Source organism: Nicotiana tabacum, chromosome 23 (assembly GCF_000715075.1).
Source record: "Nicotiana tabacum cultivar K326 chromosome 23, ASM71507v2, whole genome shotgun sequence".
Taxonomy (NCBI): domain Eukaryota; kingdom Viridiplantae; phylum Streptophyta; class Magnoliopsida; order Solanales; family Solanaceae; genus Nicotiana; species Nicotiana tabacum.
In genome coordinates, this window is record NC_134102.1 from 105,364,694 (window position 1) to 105,382,603 (window position 17,910).

The 17,910-nt window shown below is 35.8% G+C and overlaps 1 protein-coding gene across 1 annotated transcript in view; it reads left to right on the forward strand.

Annotated features, from left to right (window-relative positions):
- Positions 1 to 1,835: 1,835 nt before the first annotated feature.
- The window catches only part of LOC107781407 (myosin-15), a 39,778-nt gene continuing 23,703 nt past the window's right edge, over positions 1,836 to 17,910 (forward strand). The window contains exons 1-17 of the mRNA XM_075245259.1: positions 1,836 to 2,201; positions 2,301 to 2,444; positions 4,228 to 4,373; positions 4,462 to 4,618; positions 8,517 to 8,575; positions 8,867 to 9,023; positions 9,284 to 9,433; positions 9,537 to 9,673; positions 10,476 to 10,622; positions 10,715 to 10,816; positions 13,135 to 13,192; positions 13,345 to 13,446; positions 14,636 to 14,673; positions 14,766 to 14,892; positions 14,986 to 15,159; positions 15,989 to 16,120; positions 16,824 to 16,933. Coding sequence (XP_075101360.1) covers positions 2,082 to 2,201; positions 2,301 to 2,444; positions 4,228 to 4,373; positions 4,462 to 4,618; positions 8,517 to 8,575; positions 8,867 to 9,023; positions 9,284 to 9,433; positions 9,537 to 9,673; positions 10,476 to 10,622; positions 10,715 to 10,816; positions 13,135 to 13,192; positions 13,345 to 13,446; positions 14,636 to 14,673; positions 14,766 to 14,892; positions 14,986 to 15,159; positions 15,989 to 16,120; positions 16,824 to 16,933 — 2,060 coding nt within the window. The 5' untranslated portion in view covers positions 1,836 to 2,081. The remainder of the gene's footprint in view (positions 2,202 to 2,300; positions 2,445 to 4,227; positions 4,374 to 4,461; positions 4,619 to 8,516; positions 8,576 to 8,866; positions 9,024 to 9,283; positions 9,434 to 9,536; positions 9,674 to 10,475; positions 10,623 to 10,714; positions 10,817 to 13,134; positions 13,193 to 13,344; positions 13,447 to 14,635; positions 14,674 to 14,765; positions 14,893 to 14,985; positions 15,160 to 15,988; positions 16,121 to 16,823; positions 16,934 to 17,910) is intronic.

Sequence of the window (17,910 nt, forward strand, 5' to 3'; positions counted from 1 at the left end):
AGTTTTAGTGTTCTACTAGTCATCCGACAAGGCGCTCTCGTCAAACGTCACAGCTGGCTCAGTAGAGCATCTTTTGGTCCAAGAGCCGCGCCTCCCTTTACGGCCCACGATGGCAGGCTCCGTAAATTTCACCTAACTTTACGTCCCTTTTCTTAACCCCAAAACTGTCCAAATTTTGAAACTTCACCTCTCTCGTTCCCTCTGAGTCCCATTTTGTAGTGAAGTGCAGAGTTTTGCTAAATTACAAAAGAAAGACAAAAATAGGTAACGTCTACTCCTAGTTTTTTGACACGTCATCAGTTTCTTAACAAGTAAGGTTTTCATTACACTTCTCTTATTAGTTGACGTGTCACACACGAAAATATATTCCTCCACCTAATTTTTTAGCATTAATTGATGTTGAACAAATTGTTTTTATAATTATAAACTAGGAGATTAATTATTCGTTTAAAACGAAAAGGAAGACTCGTTTTCTCACAAATTTTTAAATGGGGTGTGAAGATGATTGGGAATGTCTACAAAAATGTATTTTTTTCTTCATTCCAAGTAGCAAGTGATGCTCTCTACGTGCCATTTTGACCCTTAGTGATTAACAGAAATCAAATGCAAAGACACATAACACACTGCCATTGAGAAAATGAAATTATATCAGACGTAAAAATTATAATTATTTAGTTATTCAAGCAAATAACTCTTTGACATGCTATTGTTTAATCATCTAACTCGGCAAGCACATAAATAATTAATTAGTATGGAGGATTATATATTAGCAAAGATAATTTAATTAAAACACAATAATTGAAATCGAGTTATTCGGTTTCTTAAAACTTATAATATGTAATATATATTGCGAAAAAGGGCTGAATAAACTCTTGTACTATGAGAAAAGGCTTAAATATACTCTTCGTTATACGTTAAGTCCCAATATAACCTGCTGTTATATTATTGGTTCAAATATAACATTCTTCCGTTAAGTTTGTCCAAGGTAGATATCCAATTCTATGTGTCACTTATATTTGAAGAGGTGGCATGCCACCTCAGCGCCCCTAACCTATTTTACATCTTCCTTCTATTAATTTTTTCTCATCCACCACCATTGCTACCATGAACAATATTGTATTTAAAATTTTAATCTTTTATATATATTTGTTTCTCTACTCATCACTCGCATTTGATTCAATACAATTTGAAACTTCTCGAATTTCAGATAAAGTTCTCTTTCTCGAGAAACTAGATAATCTTTTTATCTACTGCTAGTGTGCTTGATATTGGGGTGATCAATTGAAGTATTTTTTTGCAGATCCAGGTGCTCAAATCATTTACAGATTGTCTAAGTTGGCTAGCTGAAAATTCAATATTGTTCATAGTGGCGGTTATAGTGGCAATGGTAGTGGAGGGAAAGAAAATTTTAGTGGTGGAAAAATAAATAGAGGGGAGGGGTAAAATGGGTTAGGGGCACTGAGGTGGCATGCCACGTGACATCCACCTCATTAAATGTCAGTGCCACATAAGATTGGATGTCTAACTTGGACAAATTTAATAAAAGAGTAGTATATTTGAACTAATAATATTAAGACAAAGATATATTTAGAACCAAAGTATTACGAAAGATATGATTAAACCTTTCCCGTATAGTTTGAGAGAGATTATTACAAAGAAGAAGCATCTAATTCTAACGGTTAACTATCAATTTTGTAGTAAATGGAACAAAATTAAAACTTGGAACAATTCCATCCAAATTAAGAAAGTTTTCAAAAATTCTACCTCAATTTGTCTATCACGAGCTCTAAGTTCCCCAGTTAGTAAATATACTCTTAAGAAAACCCCAAGGCAACAGAAGGCCAAAAATTTGGACTGTGTCAGATGCTCCATTTTTGGTTTTAGGGCGGGAAGCTGATAAAATCAATATTTTCTTCTCTCTTGACATCGTCCCTTTTTTTTTTTTTAAACTTTCTCTCTCTAGGGTTTTTCCAATTGCTGATGCTACTTCAAATTCCAAATCCAAAAAATCCCCAAATTTTCACACAGAATAGTTGATAGTTGATATTTTATGCCGCTTTAGCTAATCCAAAATCCAAAAAATGACACTGCGAAAGGGCTCTAAAGTATGGGTCGAAGACAAAACTTCCGCTTGGGTTGCAGCCGGAGTGACTGATTTTATCGGTAAACAAGTTCAAGTAGTTACTGATTCTGGCAAGAAAGTGAGAAAACACTTCCAACTTTTAAATTTTTCTCTGTTAATTTTGGACCAATTTGTTGGTCATATGGGTTGATTGCGAAATGTTAATTAATATTTGTAGTTATTGGCTTTACCGGAGAAGTTGTACCCAAGGGATGAAGAGGCAGACCATGGAGGAGTTGATGACATGACCAAATTGACTTATTTGAATGAACCTGGTGTTTTAGACAATCTTCAGAGAAGATATGCTCTTAATGAAATTTATGTTAGTTCTCAATTTTACATTTCTTGATAATTTCTCTTTATAAATTAAGGAAAAGCTTGAATCCTTCTATTGATAGAGCTTTCATGTATAGTGTTAGTGATGCCTCTTCTAGCTTTACCTACCAGTTAAAGAAAGATGCTTTGGGCGTGGAGCAGGGTTACAAGCTGATTGTATAGTGGTTGGTTGGAGGAGGAAGGAAAACATAATGCATCATAATTTAATTTTTGGATCTTTATCTTATTTCTTGAAGTAGTGTTATTCTTACTAGTGTCTATCTGGAGTACTAAGAAAAGTAAAATAAAGCTGCTAAAATGGTTCTGCATTCGATCCACTTAGGGTTTTAGGAATAAGTCAATGAAATTCCATTATCAACCTGGGCCATATTTGCTCAATTCTTTGCTTTACTTTGGTTCTGGTAGATAAATAGTATATCTACCTTGTTCTGGATGTTACTTTGTTATTCTACTCAAATGGGTCCTCTGGCTTAATTGATACACTTTATTGAGTTTATTCACTTGTAGCAGTTGATATTTTCCCCCAGACTGCTGCAATGTGTTTGCTATATTTGCTTAAAGTATATCCTTGAAAATATTTTGGTGAGGAACGAATTGAAGCTATATCTTGTGCGCGCCTTCTAGACAGGGATAGATCTAGGATTTCAAGAAGATTGGTGCACTATTACGAATAAATAGATCCCGGATTTAAATTTCATGGGTTCAACCTTTAGGTTCTTATTGTTGAATCCATTGCACTTTAAAACTATAGGTTAAATTTTTTTCTGGTGTCTTAATAATTTTTTTTTTTGATTTGCACCGGGTGTCCGAGTCTCTTTGAGCCCCGACTAATCCCGGGGGTGCACAAGCCCTCGGCAAGGAGTTTCCCGCAAGTGCACCACGGTTAATTTAGGTTTTACCCAGTTTGATGGCCCTCAGAAATTGTTTGCACCCAGTGGGTTTCGAACTTGAGACCTTGAAAGGGAATTTTTTTCATATATATATATATATATATATATATATATATATATATATATATATATATATATATATATATATATATATCTATCTATACTATATTCAAATGTTGTGATCAGTAAAACCCATTGACTATATACTATGTCCTCCACTGCTGCTAGTTTTAATATAGAAATTTGGTTTAATTAAACAAACTTTTATAGCGACAAATGGAGAATATGGATTTCAATGTGTTGGAATTTAAACTTTTGAAAGAATAAACCAAACAAAGAAAAAAAGAAGAAAAAAGTACTTAACTAAAATGAAGAAGGGATACCAGCCTTGCCATCCCCATGGGTGGGTCCAATTCTAGAAAAAAATAGAGGAAAAAAACAAGAAGACAAACATGTGATTTTATTCCCCAAACTCACTTATAAAGGTGCACCCCGTAATTGCACCATATGACTCTTTGAGTTTGGATGCATACACTTGTATTTAAGTAATTTTCAAGATGTAACATAGTCTAGGAAGAGGAGCATGGTGAATGTGAACCCATGCCCCTCCACATAGATCCACCACTGATTATAGAATGTCTCATTGATTTTGACATATGGTGTGCTAACCAAAATTTTGAACCAAAAGCTATTGGCATATAACAATGTGCTTAAAATCAGTAGCTTTAGTTAAGAATCGTTGTTCTTGCCTGGGGGGTTTCACTAGTTGCAGTTCTTGCCTATTTTAGGTTAAATAGCCATTTTTTCATATGCTCTAACACCGTCATCCTACTTGTGCATTGTGATATAATTGATTTTCCCCCTTTTTCCCTTTAATAGACGTACACAGGAAGCATCTTAATTGCTGTCAATCCATTTACTAAACTTCCTCATCTGTACAACGTGCACATGATGGAGCAATATAAGGGAGCTCCATTCGGTGAGCTTAGCCCGCATGTGTTTGCTGTGGCTGATGCATCATACAGGTTGGGTGACTGGTCATTTGAGGATCTAGTGAGGTTTGCCAAAAGTGGACCAAATGGTGATCTATTTTTGCTCAAATTTCTTTGTTAGGGCTATGATGTCTGAGAACCAAAGCCAATCTATATTGGTTAGTGGCGAAAGTGGAGCAGGGAAAACTGAGACAACAAAATTGATAATGCAATACCTTACCTATGTTGGTGGTCGTGCTGCTGATGATGACAGAACAGTTGAACAACAGGTTCTCGAGGTAACTTGCTGGCTGTTGCTTAATGGTTTTAGAGGCAAAACATCTCATGGTGGTTCTGTCCGTAACTTTAACGAATTTCCATTATTGGGTCTAGATTGTTATATTCTCAGAAGGGTGTCTTCTCTACTTTTTGTATACTTCTTGTATGCAGGAGCTTTTTTTCTCCCTTTTGATTAATACAATTTACCTTATCAAAAAAAAAATTCTCAGAAGGGTGTCATTTGTTTTCGGCATGTCGACATAGGAATAGCATCTCCCTGGATGGGACTGATTGCTTAGTGATCTATTAGCTTCATTAGAATGTATTTTTCAATTTCTTCAACTTTTTCTTTGTTGGTGAGAGCAACTTTCTTTTAATTAGTCAGGTACGGTTATTATTTACTGCAAGCACCAAGAAAGTGCAGCTTTAGATAGGATTTGAAGTACAGATAACATGCTTCCTTATGAGCTATGATGGAAGCTAGCTACAGTTTCTTCTCCCACTTCACAAATATGACATCTATTTTATAGTAAAATTCTCCTCTTCATCAGGTTATCCTGTGTGAGTAAATTCCATTGATTGCAATCCACCCAAAGCGTGCCACCTTAGGGGATGCCGCGGTTTCACAGATTGCATTCTAAAGTCACTCCTCCATTTTTGTTGAAAATAAAGTTTTATAGCTAGATTTTGGCAGTAAAAGTACCTCTACTGTCAGTTATCCACTCTTAACATGTCTTTGCATTCACTATTCTGTCCCTTCTCCTCCAAACAAGTCTCTTCTTAGTATTATATATACCATACTTTCTCAGATCTGCATGCGCTACAGTTTCATCCAGTAGCACCACCAAGTTATTTATATTGCGGTATTTCTCTCACCTTGAATCACTCGAAAAACTTGATTTATGCCAGTTTCCATCTGTGAATTTTGTGAAAGGCTTGAATTCTGGCTAAAGGCTTAATTTATAGTTACACAGAAACCATATTCATGGGGGGTTTGTGCCACTTAAGCACTTAAATTACCAAAAATCACATACTTTGCAAAGACCACTCCCCTCCAAAGAGCACCCATCTTCTCCATTACATCTCCAATGCCATTTATATAATAAGCTTCTACATCCCGAAAGCCACTTATATAATAAACTTCTACTGAAGAATCAGATTACTTAGTCCTAACCTCTAACTTACCATCTTTTTTAGTTCTAGACACTTCTCCCATTTCATAAGGCGGAATATCTTTTCTTGGCAGTTGTGTTCCCACAGGGAAAAATCTTCCTCAACATATGCAGCTGCTTTTCCATTTCTTTTAAAAATGTAATGAAAATTTTATTAAAGAGCACTAGAGAGTGCAATGGATAAGTAGTACAAACCCAGCAGTATGTATCTTACGACACTCGCTACGTGTGAAAAGAATTAAGGAAGTTAACCATCCTGTCTACTTACATTTGCATTTTTGCACCAAAAGGTTAAGAGAGTTAAACATCTATGCTTTAAGATACACAGATTTTCTTTTTTTCCTTTATAGTATCTTTGATTTCTCTCCGTCCACACACACAAAAAAAAACATATAGCCTCTAGTGTAGTGGTCCACAACTTTTTATCATCTTTTTGTAGTCTTCTTCTATTCCATCAAAGTAGTAGGTCTTTAGGAGATTTGCACCATTTAACTTAAGCAAATTCATAGACATGTGCCGGATCTGATTTGTGATTCAGCTGTGGATGAATAAGTGCTTTGCCTAGCCTTTTCCTTCCAAAAAAAAAATGGGGTGCTTTGTCTCTTCATAATTTTCTCCAGACATTACACATCTGTTGCAAAGAGTCATACCTCTTGCACCAGAGCCTCTCTAGCTACTAACCATGAAAAGCACTCTACTTTGTAGGCTGCTTTTCCACCTTCTTTGGAAGTGGAAACAGTGACATAGCATAAGTAGGTGAGATATCAAGTACACTATTTATTAGAGTTACCTTACCTCCAAAAGATAAATAATGCTGTTTCCAAAAATCTTATTTTTTCCTCAAACTTCTCAATAACCCCTTGCAACAGTGATAAAGCTTTGCTTCGCCCCTACGGGAAGACTCAGATAGGTCCGTGAGCAGAAGGCTAATTTGTAGCACGAAACCTCTGCTAGTTGCTGCACGCTTTCCACCTCATTCATGGGATATATGTAATTTATTTCCAGGATGATGCGCAACTCTAAAACAACTTCAAAGGCTATTAGGATTATTTTCAGAAAATTTAACTATATCACATCAGCATCACGAGAACCATTGTGTCATCTTCATACAAAATGTAAGAGATACTGCCTGGATCTGAGCTATTTGCATCCTGAAACCTTTTAGCCATCCTCTCCAGCTGTTGTATCTATCGTTCTGCTCAAGACTACCCTAACCAATATGAACAAGAAGGGAGATAGAGGTTTCCTCAATTGAGTCCTCTTTATGCTTGGAAAAATTGAGTTGGCTCCTCATATATATTAGAAATGATAATAGTGGAGATGCAATATTTTATCCATCCTTTTAAATACGTTAAGAATATGAAAATGAAGCAAGATACTATGCCTTGTAAATATGAAAAATCCCGAATCCCTATAACTGTGGAATTCAGAGATTTATGGGTTGCAATGACATGCTCTTCTTTTTCTTGGGATTACTTGTAAACTTGTAAACATTATCCGTCTTCATTGGCTTGCGGGAATAATAAGTTTCATTCTCAAAATCTTCTCTTTTCTTCTTCTTTACATCTTATCAGAGTCGAGTGTGAGTCCATCCTCTGGTTTCTCATTAAAGAAACAAAACAAAACAAAACACTGAAACAGAGCCAATATTTTGCGAAGAACAGATATTGGTTCTTCAATTCGCAACTTCCAGTCGAGGTCCACTATATCCTCTCAGTAATATCGAAAGCATGTAGACATCTACCTCAATTACAAGTGTTGACCTCAGAAGAGTCTCGTGTACCTCACATGTGGAACCAGAGCCCTTTCTTTAATTGTACATGCGCTGGCATGTGCAGCGATTTCAGTAGACCACTATCACTCCATCCAGTTTGCCCTTTCATGACGCTTGTTCCTAGCCTAACACCAGTGTCTGAATCTCACTCTATTGGGTTTAACTAACTCAGCAGTTCTTAAGGATATGATATTCACTTAAAAAACCATTCAGATGTTCAAGCTTCAGATCGAGCTGCGTGGACAAAATAGATGCACAAATTTTATAATCCATTTCTTTGTCAAGACTTCTATGCATCTTAACTGCACTGGAGGTGGCATCTCCATAAACTTATTGGATGGCTGTTCAGTCCAACAGTTTGCTAAATGCACCTAGGAAAGAAAAACTAATAAGGTCAAAACATTTCACATTGTGATGAGGGATGTCATACGAGAGGAACCTGTAAATCTGCATGCAACAATGAATGTTCCTGTCATGAAGCTAATGTGGCTCAGACTGGGAGGGATAGCATCCTTCCTTTTCCAGATGTAAAGGACTAATCATCTTATTCCATTACCTTACGAAGCATCAACATTCTTCTTGCACGTGAATTGACAGCATTCTTTCTCCATCAAATCAGCAAATGACACACTAAAGCTCAATAAATAAACTGTACTGTTCTTACTGTCATTCTCATGTCATTGGAACAGTTAGTTTCTAGCCTAGTGTTTTTTCATCATCTAAATCAAGATGTAGTGCCAATTTTGTTAAGATTGCTAATGCAATTCTAATTGCTTGGAGATCATCCTCTATGGTTCTTTATCTTTTCAGTGTTTTCTATTTACTGTAGTGAGATTCTTTTTCCCTTTTTTTTCTTCTTTTTGTTAGTCAGTGAAATTCTTTCATTGATGATTGAATTTGGTTGATTTTTTTTTTTTGCAGTTAAAAAGGTTCAGATTACTAACTCTTAATCCTTTTTCATTTTTGGTCTAGTCTAACCCGTTGCTGGAGGCCTTTGGCAATGCACGCACTATTAGGAACGACAATTCAAGGTGTGTTTTTGACTACTAATGTTGGCATTGCTCACATGTATCATTTGATGCAATCAGTGATTTTCAGCGGCGAAGCTGGTTTCTTTGTCTTCTGTAAAAGCATAGTTTTCTCCTTTATATGGAATCTTTCTTTGTCTTGTCTTTCACCATTTTACAATGAAATTTGTTATTTCAAATTTGTTGGAATTGTTGAACTTGTACTTATTCATTAAAGTGATAGCAGAACATGGGGCAACCATTCTTGAGGTCAATTGAATTATGATTAATACCTCTAATCCTTGTTTCTCGCAGTCGTTTTGGCAAGTTTGTTGAGATCCAATTTGATGCAAGTGGTAGAATATCTGGTGCTGCAATTAGGACTTATCTTCTGGAGAGATCTCGCGTTGTTCAGATAACAGATCCTGAGAGGAATTATCACTGCTTTTATCAATTATGTGCATCTGGAATGGTATTTTCTTCCCTCCATGTGCTTGGTTATGACGTTTAATTCATGAAATTCTTCATGTTTTCATTTTCAAAAAAAATTCTTCATGCCAAGTGAAATGTGTGTTCTGATATTCTTTTCCTTGTGTGTATATTAACTTCTATGTGGTGACAACATTGATGTGTATGCTGTAGTTTAGGTTGTTCTAAGTGGCTAGTTGATGCGATTTTACTATCACAGTAAAAGTTTAAGGTTATTTCTTTTTTATGTTCTTACTTCTTCAGGATGCTGAGAAGTACAAGCTGGGTCATCCGAGTGATTTTCACTACTTGAACCAGAGCAAAACCTATGAGCTAGATGGAGTTAGCAATGCTGAGGAGTATATCAAGACAAGGAGAGCTATGGATATTGTTGGAATCACTCAGGAGGAACAGGTTTTGCAGCTGTGGTTTATTATCCTAATCAATATTTCTGTGTTTAGTAGCATAATTATTCTACTTCATTAATTATTGCATTGCATTGTCCTTTCAATAACAGGAAGCAATATTTCGTACCTTGGCAGCAATTCTACACATAGGAAACATAGAATTCTCTCCGGGCAAAGAACATGACTCATCAGTTATAAAAGATGAAAAGTCCAGGTTTCATCTGCTGATGGCTGCTAAGCTTTTTACGTAAGTGTTTTTTTGAAGATCTTTCTTCTTCTTTTGTTTTTCTGATTGGTGGATGATTATCATGTCCTTTGCTCTGCATAAATCAACAAGAAAATTGAACTTTTGATCATCTACTTGTATGGCTTCTTCCTTCCACGCCCCCCTTCCCCCCCCCCCCCCCCCAAAAAAAAAGGTAGGAATACTGGTCCGTCGGCTTTTGGTTCGTACAATATGTAGTGGGGACTTCGTAGTTGTTGCTGTACACTCTATATGTCTTGCTGTAACATGTAGTTCACAATTCTTTATAATGGAATATCTCATCTACAAAAGTTATTGCAATAGTTCTTCATTTGTTTCTTGCTTTTCAATGTTCTGTCTTGGCATTTTTCCTGATTTTGGCATGAAGAAAAAAATTATTCAGGAAAGTATAGCAGTTTTCATGTCGTCATATAGGATAAGACTAATTCACGTTTGTTATTATACTTTTGCTTGACATAAAATTTTCAGTCAATTTTGGTTAAAAAAAAATGTAGCTTAAGGTTTACGTGTAAAATAAAACTCAAAACTCTCAAAAGAAGCAGAGATAACCAGTGTTTTGGGTTTAATGGTATTTGTATTGCCTTGAAGTATTGCTGACTTCTGTTTATCTTTACCTTCTTTATATTTCTTGTCTTGGGAGACTTCCCAGTATCCTTATTATTTGAAACAAAATAAAAAATTCAAGATCTGTCATATTTGCTTTATAAGGATTTAGGGTGGTAATTTACCTGTTTTATTTAGCGTCTTCACAGTCCAACTGATCCCCAATTACTCCTTTTTAAAGGTGTGATGACCAGCTGTTAGTGACCACACTTTGTACAAGATCAATTCAAACTCACGAAGGCATCATCATTAAGGCTCTTGATTGTAGTGCTGCTGTTGCAGGACGTGATACGTTAGCAAAGACTGTTTATGCCCAATTATTTGATTGGTTGGTAATCTAGAATTCGTTTACAGTATCCAATAGTCAATGTTCTATTAACATTAGTTGTTTCTGTAAGAGTATTGTACCATCGCTTTCAGGTTAGTTGAAAAGATTAATAGATCTGTTGGGCAAGATCCTGATTCCCAGATACAAATTGGAGTTTTGGATATATATGGATTTGAATGCTTTAAGCAGAACAGGTTAGTTACATGTTATCTTTTTTGCCTTTTATTTTCTTTCAAAAATCATGTAATATAAGGAAGATAATAGGTTGCTATGTTTACATAAATGTGGAAAATAAAGGTTATTGGAAGTCCTTCTAGAATCAGATTTGTAAATAATAGACACCCAGAAGCAGTTGATCAATTATTTTTGGCTCAAGTCTGAATTTTTGACATTGCATCCTCTTTACTGCAGTTGTAATGGAATTTCCAGCCTTCTGTAATTGTGCAACTTCAACTTAAAATTACTCATTTGGTAAAAAAAAAAAAAAAGAATTTAAAAACTCAAGATTGTAGGCATATGCTCCTACTGGTTTTGCTAGCTGGTAAAAGGTCATGCCCTTAATTTTGGAAAAAAATGTAATGAAATATGAAAGGCAGTCTTATGTTGAGCTTGGGTGATGTTTAGCACCTAAAAGCAATGGTCTATATTTTAGATGTGAGCTCACAAGCCTTTTATTTTTGTGCTATTCATGCTTTACTGAAAGCTTAATTGAAACTTAAGAAGTATATGCTTGCTGGCAATTATTGAAATTGTTTCACAAATAATGTTTTAGAGTGGTATGAGAGTTGGCTATGAAAAATTTGTTTAATTAGTCTAGTTTTACATAAGGAGTTTTAGCCTAAACTGGAGACAAAAGGTTGAGAAATTATTGGATGTTCATAAACGGTAAAGTCTTGGAGTTATTGTGGAAATAGCTTATTGCTTTAGCCTTTGGGTATTGTCTTCCCGTTTTGGTCCACAATATAGTGGGCTGTTTGTTAAGTTGGTTCTTTTCACGAGCTAGGAGTTTGAAACAAATATTAGCCTATCATGTGCAGGCAGTATGTGCTTAAAGTAGGAATATTTTTTGTATTTTGCCTTAAAACTCAGATGGGCAAGTCCTTCCCCTTCATCTTAGACTCTATGGACTAAATGTTTGATTGACCCAAAAAAAGAGGAGAAAAAACAAATTTCTGGTGTCCTTACTAGCTTGAAAAATTGTTGGTGAAAAATCAATGCTTTTGATTATTTATCAGTATTTTTAGAATCCACAAAATCATGGTCCTATTTGAAGAATCAAGGAACCAAAGGAGAATTTTGGCTAAATGGTGTTATGAATTTTTGAAGCTGAGGGGGGAAGCCTGGGAATAAGGAACTCAGAAATTTGAGCCATAGAGGTTGAAGCGTTGACTTACTATTTGTTCTCTCTTTCACTAAGGATGAGCTTTATCCTTGCTGAGGAGTGATGAACAAGACGAGTGGTTATGGTGGGCTTGAGTATCCCTGTCGAGCATCTTTACATACTTTATGTCATTGCTTCATGCACTGGCCAGTGCCAAAGGTAAATTTGAGAGTTATCACAGGAACTTTCTATTGGATTCAACAAACGAGGATAGGAAGTTTCACTTAGCTATGAGTTTGTTACATCTCCAAAGAGGTCAGAGTGTGAAATATCTCCAAGTTTTTGACAAGGCCTAATTAGGGAAATAGTTATGAAGATTCAAGATTAAGTAGCATGCTCTATGGAGGGAGGTGGTAGCGGAAAAGTATGGAATTGTTGAAGGGAGACCGAGGATTGACTCACTGAAATAGAATTGTTTTCTACCTTCTCATTAATAGAGCCTTCTTTATCACAGAAGAAGATATGTTTGGGCAATGCTCTATGACAGTTGTTCCAACTCCAGACACTGTTCTTACTGTTGTAAGATTTTTTTCTTTTGATAAAGTAAGTAATTTTGTTAAGAATGGGATAATCCCCCCTATACAAACAGTATACGAAGAAGTAGAGCATCTACAACATAATATGATCCTCTACAAACGACACTCATCACCCAATCTTCTCTGCTGTAAGATATCAAGCAGCAACATCAATTCTATTTTTTGACACCTGTATCAAATATCATATGAAGTTATTATGAACACTGTATGCACTTCCTGACCCTGGTTTGCTATATGAACTTTGAAACACATTGTATCCAGCTAGACTTCATAAACTTGGACTTGGTGAAGATATTCAGTTAACCTATGGCTACGCTGACGCAAGTTTCTGCTCTGTCATCTTGCCAACCCAGTTAGCAATAATATTCTGATTTTCTTGATGTTATTAACTGCATCTCGTAGGCAATTCATGTTAATGTTTGAAACTCAATTTTTTATATTCCTATGCTTTGTTAATATCTTTTGCTTGGAATTTCTGGGATGCTTCTCTTAGCTTCATTTTCGAGAGGGATCTTGGTTTCCAAACATTGCAATAACTCGAAATTGGTACCTGAACAATCCAATAATTGATTTCTCGGTACTACCCCTTGTACAGCTTTGAGCAATTCTGCATCAATTTTGCAAATGAAAAGCTTCAGCAACATTTTAATGAGGTAAGTTGTACTGCTCTAGGATAAATTACCCTTCTAATAAAAGAATTAAAGATTTTATGATTCTTAATAGAAGATTGCTGTTATGGCCTTTTGATTTCACCTTTTCTTCTTTCACCTTTTACTTATTTATTTCGGTCCTGTTAAATCTCTAGCATGTATTCAAGATGGAGCAAGAAGAATATCAGAAAGAGGAAATCAATTGGAGTTACATTGAATTTATAGACAACCAAGATGTTTTGGATCTGATAGAGAAGGTTCCACGCTATTCTCCTCATGATCTATTTTACATAAAGTTTCTCAGATGTGGTTTCTTACCTATACAGTAGACTTGACTGTTAATTAGGTGATGCAATGAATGAAACAAAGTATGCAATGTGGTTGGGATCTTCAAATTGATTTGTGTAAGCTTAAGGAGCAACCTTACTGCAAGGACAAAAGAATATCTGTATAAAGTTGTCAGCTGATATTACACATTAAGTGTTCTATAGCACATATTTCATGTAGGAAAAGATTGCAAACTTGGATATGCTAAATTTCTTGGTTTTGTTATGAATTTGTGCTTACTTGAATGTCATGGTGTATATTTGTTTTATCATTCACTGAAAATTGTAAGCTATATAAGATTTTTGAAGAGATACAATCATGATATTTGTGTTCGGATCTCTCATAATATGTCATTGGGCATTTGGCATGCTGCCTAGTTTGGATGGTGCACTTTAGACATTGTAGCTTGCCAGAACCACATGTATCAATTTCTAACTGATGTATGGGCATAATTTACTTCCAAAAGGGCATAATTTACTTCTGAAAACGTGTCTTCTGCCACTAGTGCAACTTTCTTACTTTATGTTTGATTCCGGAGACCTTATATAAAGCTACCACCATGCTTTTGTCGTTGGCCAGAGCTGTCGGTTCTTAACTATTAGTTAATCCAGATGCATCAAGGTTGTTACTGGAGATGTAAATTGGTTCACCGTTAGAAGCTTTTATGGTTTATTTCCTTTTGATTTTTCTTCTATCCTATTAAAAGCCATCACTTCGTCACTTCCAGTGATGGCGCAAAAAAAGCAAGGGGTTAACGCTCCATGGGTAAAGCCATTCTCTTTAGCGAAGTGTGGGCTTCAAAGTTCAAATAATGATGTTCTAAGTGATCTTAATGAGAACTAGTATGTTCATTGAATCTCAACTTTGAGAAGTTGGATTAATGACGACATTATTATATTTTTTTAATTGCAATTTGATTATTATAGTACTAAACTCACGTGTTCGGTAGTTTCTAATTTTTCATAAATTGTACGTTGCACTTCAAGCTTTGAACTTCAAGTCCCCTGGATGTAGTCGCGTTTTTGCACTTCTCATGTTTTGTGTTTTTGCACTTTTCGCTTTCTACTTTGAAACTGGGGTTTTGTTTTGGCTTACTCAAATGTCAAATGTGTTTTGCAGAAGCCTATTGGGGTAATTGCTCTTCTGGATGAAGCTTGGTATAAAATATGTGATGTGATTTGTTCAATTTATTCTCTTTTAGGAATTTTGGGTGTAACATCTCCTTATCTTGATGTATTCACCATTGCAGCATGTTCCCAAAGTCAACGCATCAAACTTTCTCAAATAAGTTGTTCCAGAATTTTCGGGTGCATCCACGATTAGAGAAGGAGAAATTTTATGAAACAGATTTTACCATCTCCCATTATGCTGGCAAGGCATGTCAGACTAATAGGAATTTGAAAGCTCAGTTTATGTTCATGAAGAGAATGATTGCTATTTTTACTCATGTTTTAGTGCTTATTTTGTAGGTCACATATAAGACAGAAACATTCTTAGATAAAAATCGTGATTATGTCGTGGTAGAACACCGTAATCTGTTATCTTCTTCGAAGTGTCCTTTTATTGCTGGTCTCTTTCCATCCCTTGGAGAAGAATCGTCTAGGTCATCATACAAGTTCTCTTCAGTAGCTTCTCGGTTTAAGGTATGAAGCTTACTCTAATGCGGCACTGTTTACTGCCACAGCATTTAACATCACAAGCTAAGTTTACAAATTTTCTTGTCATCATTTGGTGGAAATAACACGAATCAATTGCTTGCATAGATGCATGCGTTGGATATGTTATTAGCCTAAATATTCACAATTTCTACCCCAACATGGTTGATACACTCTGGTGTCAAGTATCTCTCTTTATTTAAAATTGAGAGTAAAATTATAGTGATAGGTCGGATGGTCAATGGTGTTTCTGTAAATTTCTGGTCAGTCAAATGCTTCAGGGAAGTTATATTTAAACCTTTTAGGATTAAGGAGAGCTGAAAAAAATTGAGCATGTGTTGCTAAAGCAGAGAAATATGAACATTGTGTTGACTCCTAGTAATATTTGATAAGAATGCCTATGTTAGTGCACGTGTCTGGGGGTATACATCTTGTATATGCTTGTATTGTTGTAAACATCTACAGAAAGTGGTATTTATTTCAGTTTTGTATTATTTATGAGAAGTTGAGAACACATGCATTTACTTGTAATGTTCAATGCATACTCTGCTTTATTTAAAAAAAATTAGGGTTTGAACTTTGTTTTCCACAATTCTTTTGGTTTTGGCCTTGCGATGTGCATTACTTTCTGGTGCATTGATATGTATTAATCTCCTGCTTAAAGTCAAAGACTAAATGATTGTGTGTCAAGGTTTCTCCTAAGTTGTGCGTAAGTACCATCCTAAAGAGCAGTTGCTGCAAAAGTTTGATTAGGTATATATTATATACTTATTAGATAATGTTGTTTTATGTTGTCCTTCACATCTTCTTTCTGTAGCAACAACTTCAAGCTCTCATGGAGACACTCAGCTCAACGGAACCGCACTATATTCGTTGTGTGAAGCCAAATTCTCTGAATCGGCCTCAAAAATTTGAGAATCTCAGCATCCTGCACCAACTGCGTTGTGGGGTCAGTTGATATATAATTTATTTATTGCCATATGTCAAGTGTTTTGGCTCTTCAGTCATATTACTGATAGATGTGACTTTTGATTTTTTAATGTAGTTGCTTCATGCTTGTTAACCTTGGTTTCTTGCATATGGTATACAGTGGAATGTATAGCATCCAAGGCTAGTCTTGTTTATGCCTGCTATATTTACCTCACATGCATAATTTTCTTTCATTGTTCTTCAAGATTCGCCTATTATTCTCTTGTCCTATTTTGGAATGATATCTCCCAGGTGGGTTGTTTTTTGTCACTTCGCTGCCTGTTTTCTTTTTACAAGGGTTCTTCTTTTAGTATTTTCTTGATCTTTTTCCGGTTTGGTTATCTTTTGTCATTTGACTCATTTCAATTCTTAAACTGTTGATTATAAGTGCAATTTGCTTTTGTTTTCTCTTTACACCTTACTAATTACACCTTCATTTGCTTTGCTCTAGAGTGCGATAGAGTGAATCAGGGATCTCTTTGTGTTATTGAATTCTCAAATCGGTTTTGCTTCTTCCATTGGGTTGCACAGTGATGTGTTGAACTTTGTGATACTGATGCTTTTTCCTGCAGCCTTTTGGCTCCAAATTCCTTTTTTCCTTTACCATTTGATAATAAAAAGGATATTCATGTGCATTCTCTTGGTGCAGTGTTCTCATTTAGCATTAATTTGATACATGGCAGGGTGTTCTGGAGGCTGTGCGCATAAGTTTGGCAGGTTATCCCACACGCAGAACTTACCATGAATTTATAGATCGATTTGGACTGATTGTTTTAGACATGTTGGATGGAAGGTGGGTTTGCTTCTAGTCCTGACTATTATAACTCTTTTTGGTGAAATTATTTGACCCTTCTTTTGTTTTTTTATTTTCTGTTCTCTTGCATTGGATTTGTAATGGGATGCTTGGAAGCATCCGATATGACCAGCAAACATTTCCATGCATATAATCCATAGGTTGGTTCAGCAGAGCTACCAACATAGTGTTTTTGCTAGTTAGATCTGTGAAAATGTTAAAATTCTGATTAAAATGACAGTTGTTCATCCAAAGTGTGATTTGCGATGACCAGCTTATGCAGGAAGGAATTTCTGTGCGGCTTGCTCTTAAAAGTTTAGGATTAAGAAGTTTCATGGGTTGAAATCATTTGAATATACCTGAAAGTGCTTAATACCAAAATTCTCTTACACTTTGTTTAACAGCAGAATTAAAGTAAACACTAAGTAATTATAGCTTTAAGATTGGTAACATTGCTGTTATGAATCATCTGAAAAATGAAAGGGAAGCTGAACTTTTTTGAGTTTGGTTTATATGGCGTATCCCAACCAAAAATGAAGAGAAGGCATACTTGCCCTTGTACAAAGTGGAAGTAGGTAGCTGATGATGCTTGGATTAATATGTCAGCGAGTGACTCTGCATTTTGTGTAGAGCTTGTGTTAGCTGAGTGCGTGCATTTCTATCCTTTTTGCTGCTGTTTAGGATGACTATATAGGTGATGAACTTATCTAGGTGTAGGCCTATAGGGTACTGGCTTTGTCCCCTGCTCTACTGAACCCTAGTTGCTTCTGTTATGAAGTTGTGTCCCACAATCCTTGTCCAGTCAACAACAACAACAAACAACAACAAACCCAGTGTAATCTCACAAGTGGGGTCTGGGGAGGGTAGCGTGTACGCAGACTTTACCCCTACCCTGGGAAGGTAGACAATCCTTGTCCAGTCAAACAATTGAAATTCTCTGCTTTGGCAGGTTAACTTTTTTATGATTAGTATTCCCT